The sequence below is a fragment of the Neofelis nebulosa genome, chromosome 18 (assembly GCF_028018385.1).
Source record: "Neofelis nebulosa isolate mNeoNeb1 chromosome 18, mNeoNeb1.pri, whole genome shotgun sequence".
In the NCBI taxonomy this organism is placed as follows: domain Eukaryota; kingdom Metazoa; phylum Chordata; class Mammalia; order Carnivora; family Felidae; genus Neofelis; species Neofelis nebulosa.
The window spans coordinates 36,230,538-36,248,171 of record NC_080799.1 but is presented as its reverse complement, the minus strand read 5'-3'; the positions used below and the strand labels follow the sequence as shown (position 1 = coordinate 36,248,171).

Genomic DNA, 17,634 nt, shown 5'->3' with positions numbered 1-17,634 from the left:
AGGCACCCCGTGTGACCCCGTTTAAATGAAATGCCCAGAACAGGCCAATCTGTAGAGACCAAGGATCGACTAGTGGTTTCCCAGGGCTGGAGGAGCAGACTTGCAAGGGGAAATGGGAGCACAGGGCTTTTTTGGGAGGGGGGGTTAAAAGTGTTTGAGAGTGGATCGTCAGGATGGTTGGACAGCTGTGTGAATGGTATGCGGATTATAGCTCAGTAAACCTGTTTAAAAACAACAACAACAACACACACAGGTTAAGGTGGTGACTCGGGCCCCAGAGCGATGAATACAAGTTCCAGAGCAGGATTTCTCCGTTTCAGCGGCACCACTGATCTTTGGAACTGGGTAACTCTGTGTCGTCGGGGGTCGTCCTGCACAGAGTAGGATATTTAGTGGCCTCCCTAGCCTCCGCCCACCAGATGCCAGGAGCACCCATTTTCCCGTTGTTTCGGCCAAAAATGTCTCCAGACGTTGCCAGATGGGTCCTTTAAGGCAAAATCACCGCAAGTGGGCAACCCCTGCCCCGGAGGGACAGCTGAGCAGAGAGACCTGGTGAGAGGCACACCCAGGCAAGCTCAGGATGACAGAGGGATCCGGGGATCCGGGAAGGACGGGTGCTGGAGGAGGGGCCCAAAGCCATAGAATCGTAGCTCCCAGACTGGGGAAGTAGTGTGGATCTGACGGGACATTCGGGAAAACCAGGACCTGTACAGAGATGAAGAGTCATGGATGTGAATGAAACGTAACGTGGCACTTGATTCCAGAAAAGACAAAAAGTCATTCCAGGAAGGAAGTGGACTCCTTGTCCTCTGCGTGGCTCTCCCGTGAATGGTTGTGATGATGTCAGTATCAGTTGTTGGGGCCGGGTCGGGGGGGGGGGGGTGAGGGGGAGGGAATGCAAAGTGTTCCGTCCTAACAGAAGGCCACCATGTGATATTGGAAATGGCTCAACTTCAAAGTAGAAGACTTTGCAGATTGTAGAGGTGGAGGAGGTGGGGGAGGGGGGGCCTACCCACAGAAACAAGTAAAAAGTTAACACCTGCCTTCTCTGGAGATCAGGCAGGGGTGGGGGAGGCTGGGCTAGGGCTGCTGTTTGTTATTATCATCTTATCAATACCATTAAACTTTTATTTGTATCTTATTTTTTGAGAGAGAGAGGGTGCAAGTGAGCAAGGGGGAGAGAGAGAGAGAGAGAGAGGGAGAGGGAGAGAGAAGCAGGGCTCGAGCTCATCCACTGTGGGACCCAAACTCCCGAACCATGTCGTCATGACCTGAGCCAAAGTCAGAGGCTTAACGATTGAGCCACCCAGGCGCCCAATACCATTGAACTTTAAAAACCCATCTGCATGTACTTTTCAAACTAAAGGTTTAAGACATGAAGTATGTCAACTCTTCTGCTAAAGAAAAATTCCCACAGCATCTTTTTAAATGGGGGAAAAGGTTGCAAAACATTGTGAATAAGTATTGTGGGTCTCAGCTGGGTGGTGGGTTCATAGGTAATTATAGTACTATTAGGCTTTCAGGGTGTATTTGCTATAAATATTCGGGATATATCTTGTTAAAGTATGCTATGGAATAATTATTAAAAGTTACATAGAAGAAAAATTGATCCTATTATTATTATTTTTTTAAAGCACGTTATGTGGCTTGATGGATAGATATTTAACACACGCCTTTTAGATGTGACTCTACGGAGGCATAGACACGGGAAACCAGACTGTAGGGTCCCTCATTGACAAGTCCCCAAATGTTCTCTGTTAGTGGCGGGACTACAGGAGACCTTCACGTCTTTTTGCTTCTACTTTCTTCTTTAATTTCAAGCCTTCTGAAATGGTGGTCGTAATTACGATACAAACAAAATGACTTACTCCAGCCCCGCTGCCCCTTGCAACAGATGCCAGTTTGGAGGGAGCGTAGGTGTGCCGACTAGCTCTTTTAGAGGTTCTGTCCTTGGCAGGTGTGTGGCTGACAACCTGAGAGGCCCAAGCAGTGTGCTTGTTGCTTTACTGAAAGGAGACAGAGACCTCTGGGGGCCTGGGGTGTCCCATCCCTGCGCTGTGCCCCATGTGTAGCCAGGGCCAGGGGGGTTGGATGTGGCCGCCGAGGCCTGCTTTTCTCCCTGGAACCCCTCGGGAGCGTTTTCGTCATCCGGGATTTATTGCCGCATTAATACTGCTTATCTTGGGAGGCAGGGGGTCTTGCCACATTGAGTAGTGGTTGCTCTTGTGGAATGGCTTGCTAAGGGAGCTGGGTTTTGCTTTATTTACCCATTTTGTCTTGGGTGGTGGTGGTGGGCGAGTTGTAGGGAGGCCCCCAGAAGGTGGGGGGATCCCAGGAGTCCCCTGAAATCGATCGTGGTGCACCTGCCCATTTTCACTTCGTGCATGCCGCTGGGAGGGCCGCTGTAAGTGGCTCTTGAGCCTTTGTTTGTTGTATGAATATTTGTTGTGTGAATGAAGCACCCCCAGTGACCTCCACGGCTCTGTGCTTCGGCTTCCCGGCTAAGGCTGTTGTTTTTCCTGGCAGGCACCGGAATCGGGGGAAACTGAGCGACCTGGTGGCCGAGCACCTGGACCACCTGCACTATCTCAATGACATCCTGATCATCAACTGTGAGTTCCTCAATGACGTGCTCACGGACCACCTGCTGAACAGGCTCTTCGTGCCCCTCTATGTGTACTCGCTGGAGAACCAGGACAAGGTAGGTCTGGGAGCCTGGCCCCGCCGTGCCTGTGGGCTGTGGGCTGTCTTCAGAAGGGGGAGGAACAGTCACCTTGAACAGGACCAAGCTTTGCCAGCCACCAAGGCTTTGAGCCCGAGAGAGATTCCTTTCAAAGCGTCCTGGTTTTCTTTTCCTTTCCTTTTATTTCCCAGGGGTGGGACGGTTAAGGTGGAGAGAGGGGTGCAAGGGAGTGTGTTTGGGGGTGGGGGTTGGCTGTAAAAGTGAATGAGAAGAGAACACTGACATCAGAAGGAAACAGGAAACCTCTATGAATTTAGATTTTTGGTTTCTGTTCATCCTTCTCTTGGGGTGTTCTAAAGCCTGGTAACTTTTCCTGACCGTCGCCAGAGCTCACTGATCTGCAGAAGACCCAGCCAGCCCCAGCACTTGCACATGATGGGTGGGAGGTGAGGGAGCGCCCTTAGGGAAACATCCCAGAGCAGGGACTGCCCACAGTTAGGCTCAGAATCCGGTGTGAGTGTTGACAGGCACGTCCTCCGGGGCCCTCTCTCCGTCTCAGGGATTCTGGCTCAGCGGGTCTGCAGTGCACCGGCAGTCTGCATCGTGAACCTGTCCGCCACGTGGCTCTGAGCTGGTGGCTCTCAGGTCCCACCATGAGGAATTCTGCCCCGTCCTTCCCAGATTTCAGGGGCAGAGGCCTCCACAGGAGGCAGGATGGAGTCGGCTGGTTACTCTGTGGGGGCTCCAGCCTCTGCACATGTCCCTCCAGGGCTTGGAGCTTTCTTCTTGGAGGTGGAACATGGAGATTCTTCCTAAGAACAAATAAACAAAAAAAAATTGCAGCCCTAACTAGATCTGTCTGTCGGGGGGGGGGGGGGGGGGCGGGGGCCGGGGGGGGCAGAGAGAAAGCACGGGACTTGGAGTTTGCAGACCTGGGCTCAAATTCTGCTTCTTCCCTTTCCTTACTCTGTGACCTTGGACAAGGCAGCTGACCTCCCCCTCCCACCCCATCCCCCACCCCCCGAGCAAAACGAGGGTCCTGAAGGTACTCACAGGGTCGATGCGGGATGGAGCACAATGAAGTTCAGTTACAAACGCGGGGTTTTTCCTAAGCCAGAGTGCCCCGACGCCTCCCTGCCCCATTTTGAACGCTCTTCCTGAGAGCAGGCCTCCAGAGGCCTGTCTTGCCAGCCAGCCACTCTGTGCCCCAGCTGGGGGAAATTAACATTCCTGGTAATTTAAGGGGCTCATTTTTCTCCTGGACCCAGCCTCTAGTCCGTGACTAATGGTGAAGGACTTCTCAGGTAGAAAAATAGAGGCCTTGAGACGGTATTGGATGGGATCAGGTTGCGAATTTATTTTGCAGGGTGGACTTCTGACTGGTACCGGGAAAGAACAGCCTTAGGGTGACAGAGGAAGTGGGGGACGGGGCGCCTCTCCTTCAGACAGATGGCTTTTGGCTTCATGTCTTTTGTGCTGCTCACGTGTGTGACCAGGATCTATCTATCTCTCTCTCTCTCTCTCTCTCTCTCTCTCTCTCTTTCTGCCTGACCTTCCCTAGGGAGGAGAACGCCCGAAAATCAGCCTGCCGGTTTCTCTCTATCTCCTGTCACAGGTATGTGTCATCATTTGTCTGTGTCCCCAGCCACATTTGGGAGTCCTTTGGAGGACCGGGCCACGTCACCCTGTCTTCTGTGTCCCATCTTGAAATAAAACAATAAAAGGAAGGGCGGGGGGTGGTTCTACTTTTCAGACTCTGAGTAGAGGTGCTGCTATCTTCTTCATGGTAATAGATGGAAATTTAAAGGAAAATGGAAAGTAAATCAAACCTGGCCCTTACGTACTTGGTTTTTACCATGGGGACTGAGGTTTCCACACAACCAAGGGGCGTTCGGAATACTCTGGAAATGTGGACGGCATGGGTGTTACTCATGGCGTTTTGAAATAAACCCAAACTGCAAGACCCAGTGTGTGTATCTCTCTGCAGCAACCTCCGTTGAACGGATTTCCACTAATGAGGCTGTTTTCAAAGGCTTTTGTCGTGGTTGTAGTTCCCAGATTACCTTCTGGAAGGTATCTTGTAGCAGCCTCCGTTCCCAGATTTGTGTCTTGAGCCAATTTGTCTGCTCCCCCTCCTTAAACAAGTGTGTTTCCTTCTCGTAATTATGTAATATTTACAAGAAGGGAAAAACTCCATGGTGACCCAGTTACATAACTTTAAAAATATTTTTATTACAAGCAGTCCAGACTTTCAGGCCATCTCATTAGACTGTCAAATAGTCAAACGTTTGACCAGAGCTCTGTTCCCACTTCTGCAATGGCACAGGTATTTATTTGCTTTGCTGAGAGAAAGTCCTTCTAACTTGGTCCCTGGGCCGTTTGGAGGTGGAGGACTGAGAGAGAGAGAGAGAGGCACAGCCGCAGCCTCCCCGTGGAGGCTAAGCCAGTTGGGGTCCGTGTATGGCCCGGCCCCTTTCTCTCTCATAGAGTCTTGTCCCCAGGGGCTTTGTGCTCCGAGCCCTGTGCTGGTGCCCTCTCCTTCTGAATGCCTCTCCGTGCAGCGCAGCTGCATGCAAACCCCCGCCTCTCCTGGCACCTTCCTCTGCCGCCTCATTACAAATCTGCCCGAATCTCCTGTTTGGCGTTCTGGGAGTCTGGCAGGACCTGAGCAGAGAGACGCTCAGCCCCGGGAATCCCATAGAAGGCGCTCCCAGGACCCTCTAGCTGTGGGAGCGTTGCACAGGCAGAGTCCCTGTGAGGAGTGTGCGGTCAGCGCTCGCCCTTTCTCGGAGAGCCCCTTACCTCCTCTTTTCTGAGCGAGGGCCTAGCAGCTCAGGCACCAAATTACTCGTTTGAGTAGCTCACAGAAAGCAGACTTGTGAGCCCGTGCTCCAGGGCCCGTTCTTCCTGTTCCTTCCGTGGAGCTTTTCAATGTTGTCGCCCAAAATGCACGAGAGCCTTTAATGGGGGGTAAATGCCATGTCCCTGATCCCTACGTCAGAGCATCCTTATGCGTGATTTGACAGACAAAGCTACAAAACCAAGAAAATTCCCATTGACGACATTAATTTAGTGTGGCCGGGGATGCTGTCCGTCAAGAAGTTTCCCTCTTACCTCTTACCCCTGTCCCCTGATCCTGCTTCTCAGACACCGCAGCATTTCAGCGTTTGGCTTTGCTGGGTTTTTTGTTTTTTGTTTTTTAATTAATTTATTTGTTTTTTAAACACTGCTTATTTTTTATTTTTTAATTAAAATTTTTTTATTTTGGGAAAGGAAGAGAGCACGTGTGCACGTGTGTGCGAGTGGGGGAGGGGCAGGGAGAGAGAGGAAAAGAGAGAGAATTCCAAGCAGGCTGCCAGCTGTCGGCACAGAGCCAGACTCAGGGCTCGATGTCGTGAACCATGAGATCATGACCGGAGCTGAAATCAAGAGTCACATGCTTAACCGACTTAGCCACCCAGGAGCCCCTAAACAATGTTTTTTTTTTGGTCTTTTAACAGATTTTTTTTTTTTAAGTTAAAAAGTTCAAAACAGGTGAAGACCAAGTTTTCTATCCACTTTTGTTTCTTCTCCTGATTTCTGTCCCCAGAGTCTACTCTAGTTACAGGGTTTTCTTACGCTCTTCCAGGCACATTGTCTGCAGAGATTTTCAACTGGGGGTGATTTTGCCTCCCTTCCTCCCCCACCCCCCTCCAACATCCGGAGACATTTCTGGTTGGGTCGAGGCCAGAGATGCTTCCAGACATCCTACAGTGCACACAGCAGCCCCCCACAACAAAGAATTAGGGCCGGATCATAGCGCCAGGGCTTAGAAATCCTGTTCCGTGTGCATGTGAGCAAATGCAGATGGGCACACACGCCCTTTTTCTGTGTAAACGGTGCACGTCCCACACCGGCGTGTCTGAGCCAGCTTTGCGAGGCACCTTTGAATACCCTGATTCCCAGCGCCGTTGTCCTGAACGTTGGGCCACGGGGTGGGGTGGCAGGGCCATCCCAGACAGCCCAGTGCCTTCTCATTCCACATGCTGGCCCGGCTGGGTCTGCCTCTGGCTCCTGTGGCTTCTCTTCCCCACAGCGTCCACACCTCCCGACACTGCCACGGAATCTTGGTGCGCTGAGACCCACCGCGGGGGCCCCAGCTCATGCCAGCCGTGGGCTCTCTGTGGAGACGACGGTTTGCCAAGTCCTGGACGGGAACGAGACTCGCCGGCCCCTTCCTCCCATATAACTGAGATGTTGGGTCTGTGCCTTCCAGTCTTAGCGTAATCAGATTCGATGCTGAGATGCCTGTGGAGAGGAAGGAGTGTGCTGCTTTGGCCGCTGCTCTCCCACTTTGCTCCACTTCAGTGGGATTTGGCCTCCCCCGGCCATGAGGGACCGTCTTGCTTTGATGCACTTCCTTCCGCCGGGGAGCAGCCAGCCAAATAGGCAACAGTCTGAATGAAGGAGCGGCCAACCCTGGGAGGAGAAAGGCGTAACCGGTTTCTCCTAAATGAGACCCATTCTTTGGCTTTTGCTTCACGGGAGTTGCTGTTCAATACGGGCCCTGGGTACCTCAGCCTACTTATTTGTGATGGAAGAAGGAGAAGCGGAGAGAGCACACGCTTGTAACGCAAACCCGGTGTCTTCTTTCTCACCAGGTCTTCCTAATTATACATCACGCACCCCTGGTGAACTCACTAGCAGAAGTCATTCTGAACGGTGATCTGTCTGAGATGTATGCTAAGAGCGAACAGGATGTTCAGCGAAGTTGCGTAAGTCCTTAGCATTGGGACCGTGTGTAGACGTTGATAGGCCGTTGCTCGTTTTGTTCATGCGTGTGTTTCTCTAAAACCAGAAACTGACATTCTGCCTGTACGGCAGCCATGATGGCGTATAAGCTGGTCTGAGGCGCGAGGAACCCGACCGGGGTCTGGAAATGTGTCCCCAGGAACATCTGGGTTTGGGTACTGAGCGGATTTGATTGATCGGATGTTATCGAACGGGGAGTTGTCCTGCTCTGCTCTGGGCCCTGGTTGCGAATCTTTGAGACACTGTTACTGGGACAGAATGAGAGCACACCTTGACGAAGGTACAAATGCCAGCAGAGACTGGACGGAGAACATCTGTGAATGATGCGGACCCCCGTGGGAGGGCAGTAGGGAGTGGTGGGGACTGCGGCAAATTGGACAGCACATGCTCTCTGTCAGCAGCTGCGGTTCCTCCCCAGCCTGCGACTCTGCCAGAACACAGATGCGGGATTGCCTGGTTTCCTCGCGTTTCCAGACAAGCTGGAAATCCTCGTTTTGATGCACATGCTCCCCCATTTTAAACGATCACCCACCTGTGGCCTAAGCACAGCACGTCTGCATTTTGTGCTCTGCTAACGGGAAACTCCCGAGACGGGGAGACGGGAGTCAAGGCTTCTTCCCGCTTGGCCCCTGCGTGTCTCATCTGTCTTCCCTCCCACCATCGTCATGTGTGCTGAGCGCCAGGCTTCCTTAGTACTGGTCCAGCTTGCCTTTTCCCCTGCAGGCCCCGAGGTTCTGCCTGCACACCTGTACCTTCACCACACCTCCGGCCTGGGAGGCTCTGGCTCCTCGTTCCCGGCCGCGGCAGGCGACTTGTCTCACTGTATCCGCTGCAGCTTGGGCCCGGCGGATGTGTCTGAGATGAGCCGGTGTTTCACACAAAGGCCGTTTCATGAGGACTCTGTCTCTGCAACCGGTTTCTCAGGCAGTGGGTAGAAAGGTCCAAGGGCTAGGCTTGCCCTTGGGCAGTCGGCTCTGCTGCCACATCTGAGCAAGCAGGTGGCGGAGGATCCCGCAGCGTGGGAGGCCAGAACTGCCTGGAGTGCAGTGACAGGGGTCCCTGCCCTTCTGGTTTTTCTGGCGTACGATGGCTTGGCCGGGCCCTTTTGCTGTTGAAGGGAGTCTTGGAGCCTTTGAAAAGGTTCCCAGACACTCTGTCCTTGTCAATGGTGGCGTTAGTTCAGCTGAATTGAACGGGGCCCTTTCACGGCCCCTGTCTGGTCTGTCCCTTCTTTGATTCATTCAGAAAGTATTTATTAAGCCCTTTCTTTGGAACAGGCATCGTGCTGGCTCTGGGGATGTACAAAATCCTAATGGTTTCTGTCTTTTTGGAGCTTTATAGTCTAGTAGGAGTGACAGATGTCGGTCAAATAAATATACAAACAAATGTACTGTCTCGAGTTTCACACGTGCTCTAAAGGGAAGGAGTAGTTTTTGGCGAGAGGATGTAACCTGGAGGGCCAGGAGTGACGAGTATTGGACAGGACAGCCTCCCTTAGGGGCCCGTGCCATGACACTTCAGGCGGGGCAACGTGGAGACGACCTGGTGTTCGTGGAGCCAGACAGTTTTCTTTCCAACTTGCTTAAACTCCCTGGGGCTGACCGAATGCGAGGGGTGGAGTGCTGACCTAGCAGAGTTGCAGGGCCTCGAGGGCAGAGCTGCCGATGACCGCCAGCCAGCGGGCCCCCTCAGGCGCATCGTCCTCCCTCCCCCCCATTTAGGAAACGGAGAGGGCGCGTCCTACTCCGGAGGGCTCTTGGTGGGGATGGGGAGGAAACACAGCTGAAGTGGCCATCAGGTACCCGGCAGGTTGCAGCCTGGCCCTCAAAGCCATTTGGTTTGGTGTTCGTGGTATTTAACAGAGAATTCTATGAATGACCAACGTTAACAGTTAGGAAGTTTCACACACAAAAAATCTGCATCTTGGGATTGTGTTCCAGCAGTCAGAAGGTCTGGTCCCCATTGTACGCGTTTCTGCTGCACGCTTCTCCGAGGCGGTCCCCATCGGGTCAGCATGTGTTTGCCATCAGACTCGCCGGGTCCCCATCCAGCCTGCTGCACGCTCCTAGGACATTTCCATTCATATCACATTGGGCCGTGTTGAGTCGCCTTGGGCTTTCTTTTGTCGTGTGGTCTCCATATCCCAAGATGGCTGCTCAGACTTCGTCCCAGAGTGTCTTCGTGTGAGACATTCAGTGACGAAGTTGGACTTGGTGTTCGGAGGGACGGACACAGAGATCTCTGGGCTGCTGGGGTTTGCAGGCTTTCTCATTGCACTTGACTGGCCTGCGGCCACGAGAAATAATCACACCCTTTCTCTGGTTATCCCCCCGTGGTCACATCTTGCCAGAACTCCAGCACGCTGTCACAGCAGGGTACTGGCATCGACGCTTGGGGTTTGCAATTTGAGCAGAAGCAAACTGCAGAACGTTACTGGCGACCGCTCAGCCTGGGATACCCACGGCGGTTGGGCCCTCTGACGAGAGGCAGCATTCGGGAGACCCGTCCTTTCTCCCGCCGGCCCCCTTTTTGGGGACGAAGTTTCTGCCTCCATTGTGACAGACTCACAGCGGCTCGTCGTGGTGGGCGTCTGAACTGAAAATGAGATTCTTTTGAGCGTGGAAGGAATTGCCAGCCCCAAGTGAAAGTGTCTGCCTTCTGCTTCCGGGTATCGCCTTCGCCTGGGTGCAGAATCGAACTGTGTCGCGTTCGGATGACTGCACTTGAAAGTTGGGTGGAGTGGAGGTGAGTCCCCATCGGTGACTCGCTCGATAGCAGTCCTGGTGAGACTCACCTTCCTTCCCTCTGAGCAAGAACGGTCTCCTATTGTTTCCTGCCTCACTCGGATGTGGTTTGATCGTGCTTGTTTTAAGTTTCTTGGTCTTTTTTAACCTACTTTCTCCTTCCCGTAATTTGTAGATAAGTTACTGGTATTGCTTCATTTTACCAGCAGACCTTTCGCAAAACCAAACCAAAATTGAAGAGAGAGGAGCAGAGGGAAGAGCGGAGTTATTTGAAAAGTCTGTAATTTAGGGTTAAATTTAAAACACACCAGCATGGTGAGGTGAATGCCGAATTGAAATTCGTCTGTGCATTAAAAATCATATGGTTCCTGCTCGGGGATAGTTCTTGAGTTCTTGCTACAATTCTAATGCAGAGCAGATCAGGTTTCGTGTTGAGGGAAATAGAGTAAGAGAACACTAATTCTGAAACTGCTAACATCTCATTATTTTTGCACAACGAACATATAGATTAGATTACGGGATATGCATCATTACCTATGGGTACTTTGTTGTTTTTTTGTTTTTTTTTTTTTAAAGAACCTTTTCTCACCCTCCATTTCTGTAGAATAGTTTCCTTCGTCTTGCACTCCTTCGTCCGTTCCTGCAACAGAGATGCGGTGGTGCGCAGGAGAGAGCGCTGGCCTTGCTGGGCTTCCCACTCCCTGCGAGCGGAGGGGGCCTGTGCCATCACGGGCTTGCAGCCCATGCCCGGGGGCTCTCACTGCAGGAACGAGTGACTCGATGGGTGAACCGGGGGCGGGGTCACCGGGCTCTCACGATGTTGTTCTTGATCACTCTCAAAACAGAAACAGCTTCAGAGCCTGACCCTCCCACGCCACCTGCTCAGAGGCAGGCTTCGGGGGAAGAGCGTCAGGGCGAGGTGGTCTTGGTGCTGTTCTGCGTTCCGCCTTCGGGGACAGTCTAGTGGAGTGGACTGTGGAGTCAGACTGCCCGGGCCCCCCAGATCCTGGCCCCGGGTCTCACTAGGTGTACCCCGGGGCAAGTTAGTCCACTGCTCCGGGCCTCAGTTTCCTCCCTTCTCTAGTTAGACTGATGCACGCGGTGTCCGCTGCTTCTCCTAAAGCCTGGCGCACGTCAGGCCCTGGTATTAGGTGTTATCGTCAGTTTCTGACGCCGCACGAGAGCCCTGCGTCTCCTAGTTGGGGACCCCTCCCCTTCCTGGGATGATTAATGTGGAGGCACACCTAGAGTACCCCTCGGGAGGTGCCTTATGACCAGACACAGAGGCACCGAGGGCCCGGTGTGAGCAGCAGTGGTAACAGTGACAGCACGAAGAGCAAGCTTTGCCATTTGGTGGTGGTGGGCTGACCTGTCTGTGTGCATCCCAGGCCCTCCAGCTCACGTCGGCCCCGGATTCGACCTCCGGAAAGTGCAAGTACGTAGCCAGCTCGTGGGTGCTCGTGTGGTTGGCTGGCCGTGAATTCAGAGTGGGAACTGAGAATCCTGGGCCGGGATGGTTCGTCCCCAAATGATGATGTCGTCTCTGTGGGCACCAGTTCAGCCGGCTGGAATGGTCGCCATATGATTCTCTGGGGATCCAGAAGAGTGAGCGAGTGCACACCTAAAACAGGAGCTGCCGGCTCTCTCACAGGACACCTGTCCTTCCTGGGAGTCGGATCCCCTGCTAGAGCGCTCCGTCCACTCGTGGCCCGTGGAGCTGGTGGCCGCGAAACTAGCAGCCTGGCCCCTCTGGCTTCTGTGTTTGTGGAGGCAGCGTGCCAACGATCGACCAGGGCCCCCCGGTCACTGCTTGCAGGGCGCTCTCTTCAAACCAGGCTGGACTCCGACGGCCGCCGGGCCTCCTGTGTGTTGACTGCATCACGCGGAGTAGCCCCCCTCTACAGCCCGAATTAGAGTTCCCCTGAATCTTTCGGTGACCCCGACCTTCCCCGTGCCCCCGGTTAATCGTTGCTGGTTCTGAAGGCCACATCACATATTCTTCTTCCTGAAAGCAGTAAGAGGCTTCTGGGAGAGAGTTGATGGCGAACGCTGAAGGGAAAAAATAGACCGCTATGAATCAAGGGCCTTAATTGGCACAGATACAAACATTCCCACAAAAGAATTAGAACTCGTCGTGTCTTGTCCCTTTCTTGCGGGGCCATTGTGGTCTACCCCATAATCCCTGAATGGAATTCTGGCTCCCAGTCGCCACCACTGGCTGCAAAAGTACTGAGTGATTCACGCGTAAGAGGACGTGACAGAATGAAGGAGAATCCGGAGTGCAGCATTTCCCACTTACCATGTACGGTGTTGTCGTGGATGAGAGACCTCTTAGGAACCGTCCTCTTCCTTCTCCTTTGCGGGTGGGGCCGGAAGTCCCCTGGTGTGGGGGCTCATGGAGGGACAGCCTTCAGCCAGGGCTACAGGTGACGGTACCCGGGGCCCAGGGATGCCGGTCCTGGTCCGGCGAGCCAGGGAAGGGCCAAGGGTTCTTGGAATGGCTATACCTTGCAGGAGCCAACAGGGAGAAGCCAAGTGGGCATAGGAGGGGTGGGTGGGGGTGGAGGAGATTCTGTGACTCAAACCCTACAGGGCTTTTCTGTGTTCACCCGGCAGCGTGACCCAGAGTGGGCAGGGGCAGCCCCAAGGCTGGAGGCTGCTCTCTGGTGTGAGGTATGGCCATGCCGCATGCTGGATGGGGACTGTCCCTAGTCTGCATTGAGCCATTGGTGAATTCTCCCAGGTTTCTGTGAAAATTCGGAAGATCGAGGGTGGGGACAGAAAAATGAGGCACCCACGCTTCCGGTGTCTCTGTCCTGGGACTTGGGTAGTTTTCATCGGCCGCCTGGCCCCTATGGCCATTTTGAGGCTTTTAACCGCATTCTGAGGCCAGGTCAGCATTACTCAGTCACCTATTTAACAAGCATCATTGGACACGTGCCAGAGTCTGTTCTAGGTACGGACAGTGCAGGCGGAAGCTTCTCTCAGAGTGGGAAGAGAGAGGGGAACGAGGAAATTATTAGTGGACATGTAGCATGGTGGAATTTGAGGCATGCCTTTGGAAAGCTGCAGCAGGAAAGCCGGGGAGGGAGAGGAGGCAGTGCTCAGAGGCTTGAGTGGGGTGCAGTTCTCCATCGAGCGGCCAGGGTATGACTCACTGGGAAGATGAGCATAGATGTGAAGGAAGCGAGGGACCGAGTCATGTCGATTTCTGCAGGGAGAGCGCATTGGCCAGAGAGAACAGCCAGCCCGAAAGGCCCCGAGGCAGGCATGTGCCTGGTGTGTCCGAGGAACGGCCAGGAGCCGCATGGCAAGGCAGAGTGTAGTAGGGTGGGGCCAGGGAGGGAGGGAGAGCCCGAGGCACGTGTGGTGCCTTTGGAGCCACTGGAAGACGCCGAAGTTTACACCGAGAGAAATGGGAGCCTCGTTTCCTTTGTGTCCCCAGTGTTTAGCCTGGCTCCTGCAGTAAACATCAGTTGTCTTGAAATAATGAATCACCGTGAGGGAATCGAGCATCTTGCCTCGAACGACTCCAGGAAATTCAGTCTCGGTCAGCGCCAAGGTCCTCCATCTGGGAGACTTGGTTTTGCTCAGGGTGCTTTGTCTGATGGGAGGCTGGGTGCGGCGGGTGGGGGAGGGGGCAGGGCGCGGCACTCGGGTGAGAAAAGGGCCGCTCCGTTCACTTCCCTGTCTGATGCCCCAGCGATATAATGACGATGGGCCAGGAGGGGTGTGGGGTGAGTCACTCCCTGCCCAACTGAAGACCGCCGCTCTTCTGTAACTGTAATCCCAGGACACGGTTGGTGGGTTTTCCCCAGTGAGTTAAGAGTTCCTGGCTATCCTGAGATTGCCTGCCTGCTGACCATTTGCTGTGATGCTCATGACCTTACCCCCAGGGGCCCTCTCGGAAACCTCCAGCTTCATGAACAGAGAGAAGGGGAAAAACCACTACAGGGCTGTATGTGCTCACACAGTATCACCCTGGGGGGCACTCCCGTGACAGGTCATTCCCTAGTAAGAGCAGCACCTGTCCACAGAGCACGTCGTGCGTGCCAGGCTTCCCGGCTTGCTCACCCCTCTTGTCCTTCCCACACGCGTTTCTGGAGCACCCCCACCTTCCAGGCAGGTACCGTGCTGGCCTCAGGGCGTACAGGATGAATAAGACAGACGAGGTCGCTGTCATGACCTGTCTGGTCGGGGGAAACAGACAGTAAACAAGTGTGTCCATGTAGATGGGAGATTTGGATCTGGCAGGAAGTAGAAACCGGCTTTGAGAGATGCTGGTGACGAAAGGCCTCCCGGAGGAGGCCTGGGTTGAGGACTGAAGGACAAAGAGCTGAGTGGGAGGCAGGGGGGCGCGTGGCGGTGGGCAAGGCATGGGAAATGGTGGGTCAGAGACCTTGGTGGGGATGAGCTGCCTGGCTGGGATCGGAACAGAGGCCACTCTGTCGGAACCACTGGGTCGGGGTTGGGGGGGCAGGTGGGGATTTCTTCTTGTTCTCTTCCTCTTAGGCTCCTGATGACCTGGTGAGGTGGCTTCTCCCCGTGAGCGGGCCGACGCCCCCAGAGGTTAGGGTATCATTCTGCTGTCCCCCAGCGTGAGGGGATCACTGGCATCCCGCCCCAGGTCCCCATGCTGTTTCTGTTTCTTGTCCTGTCGCCGTCTGCAGCGAGATGTGGGCTTCTGGACTGAACGTTTCGGGTGGTGGGGAGTCCCCATTGATCTCTTTTGAGAGAATAGGATGTAGTAGAACAGTCCTTCTGAAGAAAGGCCAAACAAGGGCTTCTTGTGGCATTATGATGGAAGAGTGTATGTTATTTTGCGTAAGCATTGTGTCCTGCAGCTCATTTATTCCACAGCATTCATTAGCTTTTTTAAAAAAAAATTTTTTTTTCTTAACAGTTATTTATTTTTTTGAGACAGAGACAGAGCATGAACGGGGGAGGGACGGAGAGAAAGGGAGACACAGAATTCCAAGCAGGCTCCAGGCCCCGAGCTGTGGGCACAGAGCCCGACGCGGGGCTCGAACCCACGGAGCGCGAGATCATGACCTGAGCCGAAGTTGGAAGCTCAACAGCCTGAGCCACCCAGGCGCCCCAGCTTTTGATCGAATGTTGGGCCTGTCACTGAAGGGATGGACTGGGCAATGCTAGGCATTGAGGGGACAGAAACGGTGGCCTGGGTGGAGCCGGACAGGGATGGGAGGGGCCTGGCCTCCCGCGGGCCTCGTGGCACCCTAGAGGTTGTCTTCCAGGCGGTCACGGCGCCTCCGGATGTGAGCTGCTGCTTCTGTCTCAGTGACGGTGCCCAGTGTGTGCATGGGGCAAGTCCTCCGAGCTTGGAGAGCGCACCGGGTCCAGACTGACGGCACTTCTTTGGTTTTTTTGCCCCTGTGGCCGCGACGCTCCCCGACGATTGGCAGATTGATGGAGAAGCATGCACGTCCCTCTTGTTAATGGAAGTGGCCTGTGACTCTTCGTGTTTGTCCCCAGTGGGTTTTGTTTTCCCCCGTTTCATTTGGCAACATCGCCCGGTCGCCTCGCTGACGTGGTTTCGGTAGCGTGTCCCGGACGTGCCCTGGGGCTTCGCATCAGCAGCCCCGTGTCGCCAAGGGTCTGGCACCCGGCACGTGCACCCCTGCAGCTCCCCGGAGCTGATGGTCCCTGCCGTTTGCTTGCTGGTCCCCTCATTCTGGAGCGGGAGGAGGCTCCCTCTGCGGCAGTTATCGGCCGAGCTCCCCTCCACTGCTGCTTGCAAAGCCACGTGCTGTTGGTTATGGTTGGTGCAGGCCCCTGGGTCACCGTGACCCCCTGTGACACGTGGAGCTCCCTGTATACGAGACAAAATGGGGAATATTTCCGTGTCGTGGTCGGTCATGACGATGGTCAGGTCGGAAGGCCGCCTAGTCACCTTTCCCTGAGTTTTTGCTCCACAGGTCCGTCCACCCGCTGCTCCGGTCAGCCTGACTGGGGCCTGGCCGGGCCCCACGTCCACCCTGCGGGGGCGGGGCTGGCTCCAAGCCGGCAGGCTTGTGGGTGCTTGTTGACGAGGGGGTGAGCTCTCGAGCGGGACGCCAAGCTAGTCCCTCCCCTTCTGCCGCTCCCCCCCCCAGTCCCTAGTCGTGTGACGGAGAGTGAAGCGCGTCGGCACGCGCGACGTGCTCACAGCGGCACCGGGCACGTGTTCGAGGCACGCTGGGTGTGAGTGACGGTTGTGAGTACCTGGAAACGAGTGACAAGGGCGTGTGCTCCCTTCTGCCACCTCACAGCGGCCCCGGAGGGGGGGGCGCTGATTTGATCTGGTGCCTGTGGAAACCGGGGCCCCGGGAGAAGGTGGTGGGGCCCTGCGCCTGGGCCCCGGCTGCTCCGGCGTCTCCACGGGTCCCACCCCGCCTTTGTGCTGTGCGTCCCGCTGGTCCCAGCCCCCGCGGCTGGGTTGGGGAGGGGGCCCAGGGGCGCTTGGGGGAGGCCGAGTCTAGCCCATTAACAAACCAGAACGTTTCTAGGAGCTAGGGAGCCAGGTTTAAAACAGAATGGGACTGTTTGTTTTTAGAAGTTAGCCCCTCCCCTGCCATCTCTTATCTCTTCCATCCTGGCTGGTGATCCACCTGCCAGGGGTCGGAGGTGAATAAATATTTCTAGAGCGCCCGTTTGTGGCGGGCATTGTGCCCGGCGTGTTTGCGTTCAGGGTCTCATATCAGCTCTGTGGCCACATGTGCTGCAGCTGCTACTGTCTCTGTTTTACTGATGAGGAAACCCAGGCTCATTTGGTCAGGGCCACCGGGCCAGTAAGTGCAATGAGATCGTGCTCAGGTCTGCCCTTATGCTGGGCATGTTTCCGTGAGTCAGCGCGGCCTGCCTCCTTGCTTAGGGGGAAAAGCTTTCTCCTCTTTCTCAAACCCCTCGGCGGAGCTGTTGGAACAGGAGGATTCTAGTTGCGTCCTCAGGAGGTGAGCGGGCTAGGCCCGGGGGAGCCTGGAAGTTGAGCTTTCTCAGATATCGCAACAGCTCCTACAGAGCCCGACACCGGAGCCACGTCATCTGTCCTTGTCCTTAGCCGTCCCCTCTCGCTACCTGTCTCCTCCTCCTTCCCCTCTCAGCTAGGGTTCTTCACGAGCTCCATCGTGAACGGGTGGCTGGAGAGGCCGCCCAGCTGGTCCAGCACTACCCCCTGACTGGCCGCGTGTCTGCTGCTCTCTGGGGAGCTGGCCGAGCACCTAGTGTCCTGGGACACCGCTGCGGTCACCAGACACACCAGCTGTATGGCCACTCAAGAGTGAACAGCCAGGGCTCTGAGCTGGCCTTCCGACCGTTCTCCTCCCAAGTGTTCTGCTGAGCTCCCGCTACCATTCAAGACTTGGATCAGTCATTTCCTTCTCCGCGAAGCCCTCCTGAGCTTCGAGCTTCCCCCTCATG

At 54.9% G+C, this 17,634-nt stretch overlaps 1 protein-coding gene across 15 annotated transcripts in view; it reads left to right on the top strand.

Annotated features, from left to right (window-relative positions):
- Positions 1-17,634, top strand: part of CLEC16A (C-type lectin domain containing 16A) — a 200,298-nt gene that overhangs the window by 28,611 nt on the left and 154,053 nt on the right. For all 15 annotated transcript variants that reach the window (XR_009256567.1, XR_009256568.1, XR_009256569.1 and 12 more), the window contains exons 7-9: positions 2,527-2,701; positions 4,245-4,298; positions 7,324-7,437. Coding sequence is in view for 12 of the 15 variants with exons in the window: in XM_058710676.1 (XP_058566659.1) it covers positions 2,527-2,701; positions 4,245-4,298; positions 7,324-7,437 (343 nt within the window). In the remaining 3 variants the exon portion in view is untranslated. The remainder of the gene's footprint in view (positions 1-2,526; positions 2,702-4,244; positions 4,299-7,323; positions 7,438-17,634) is intronic.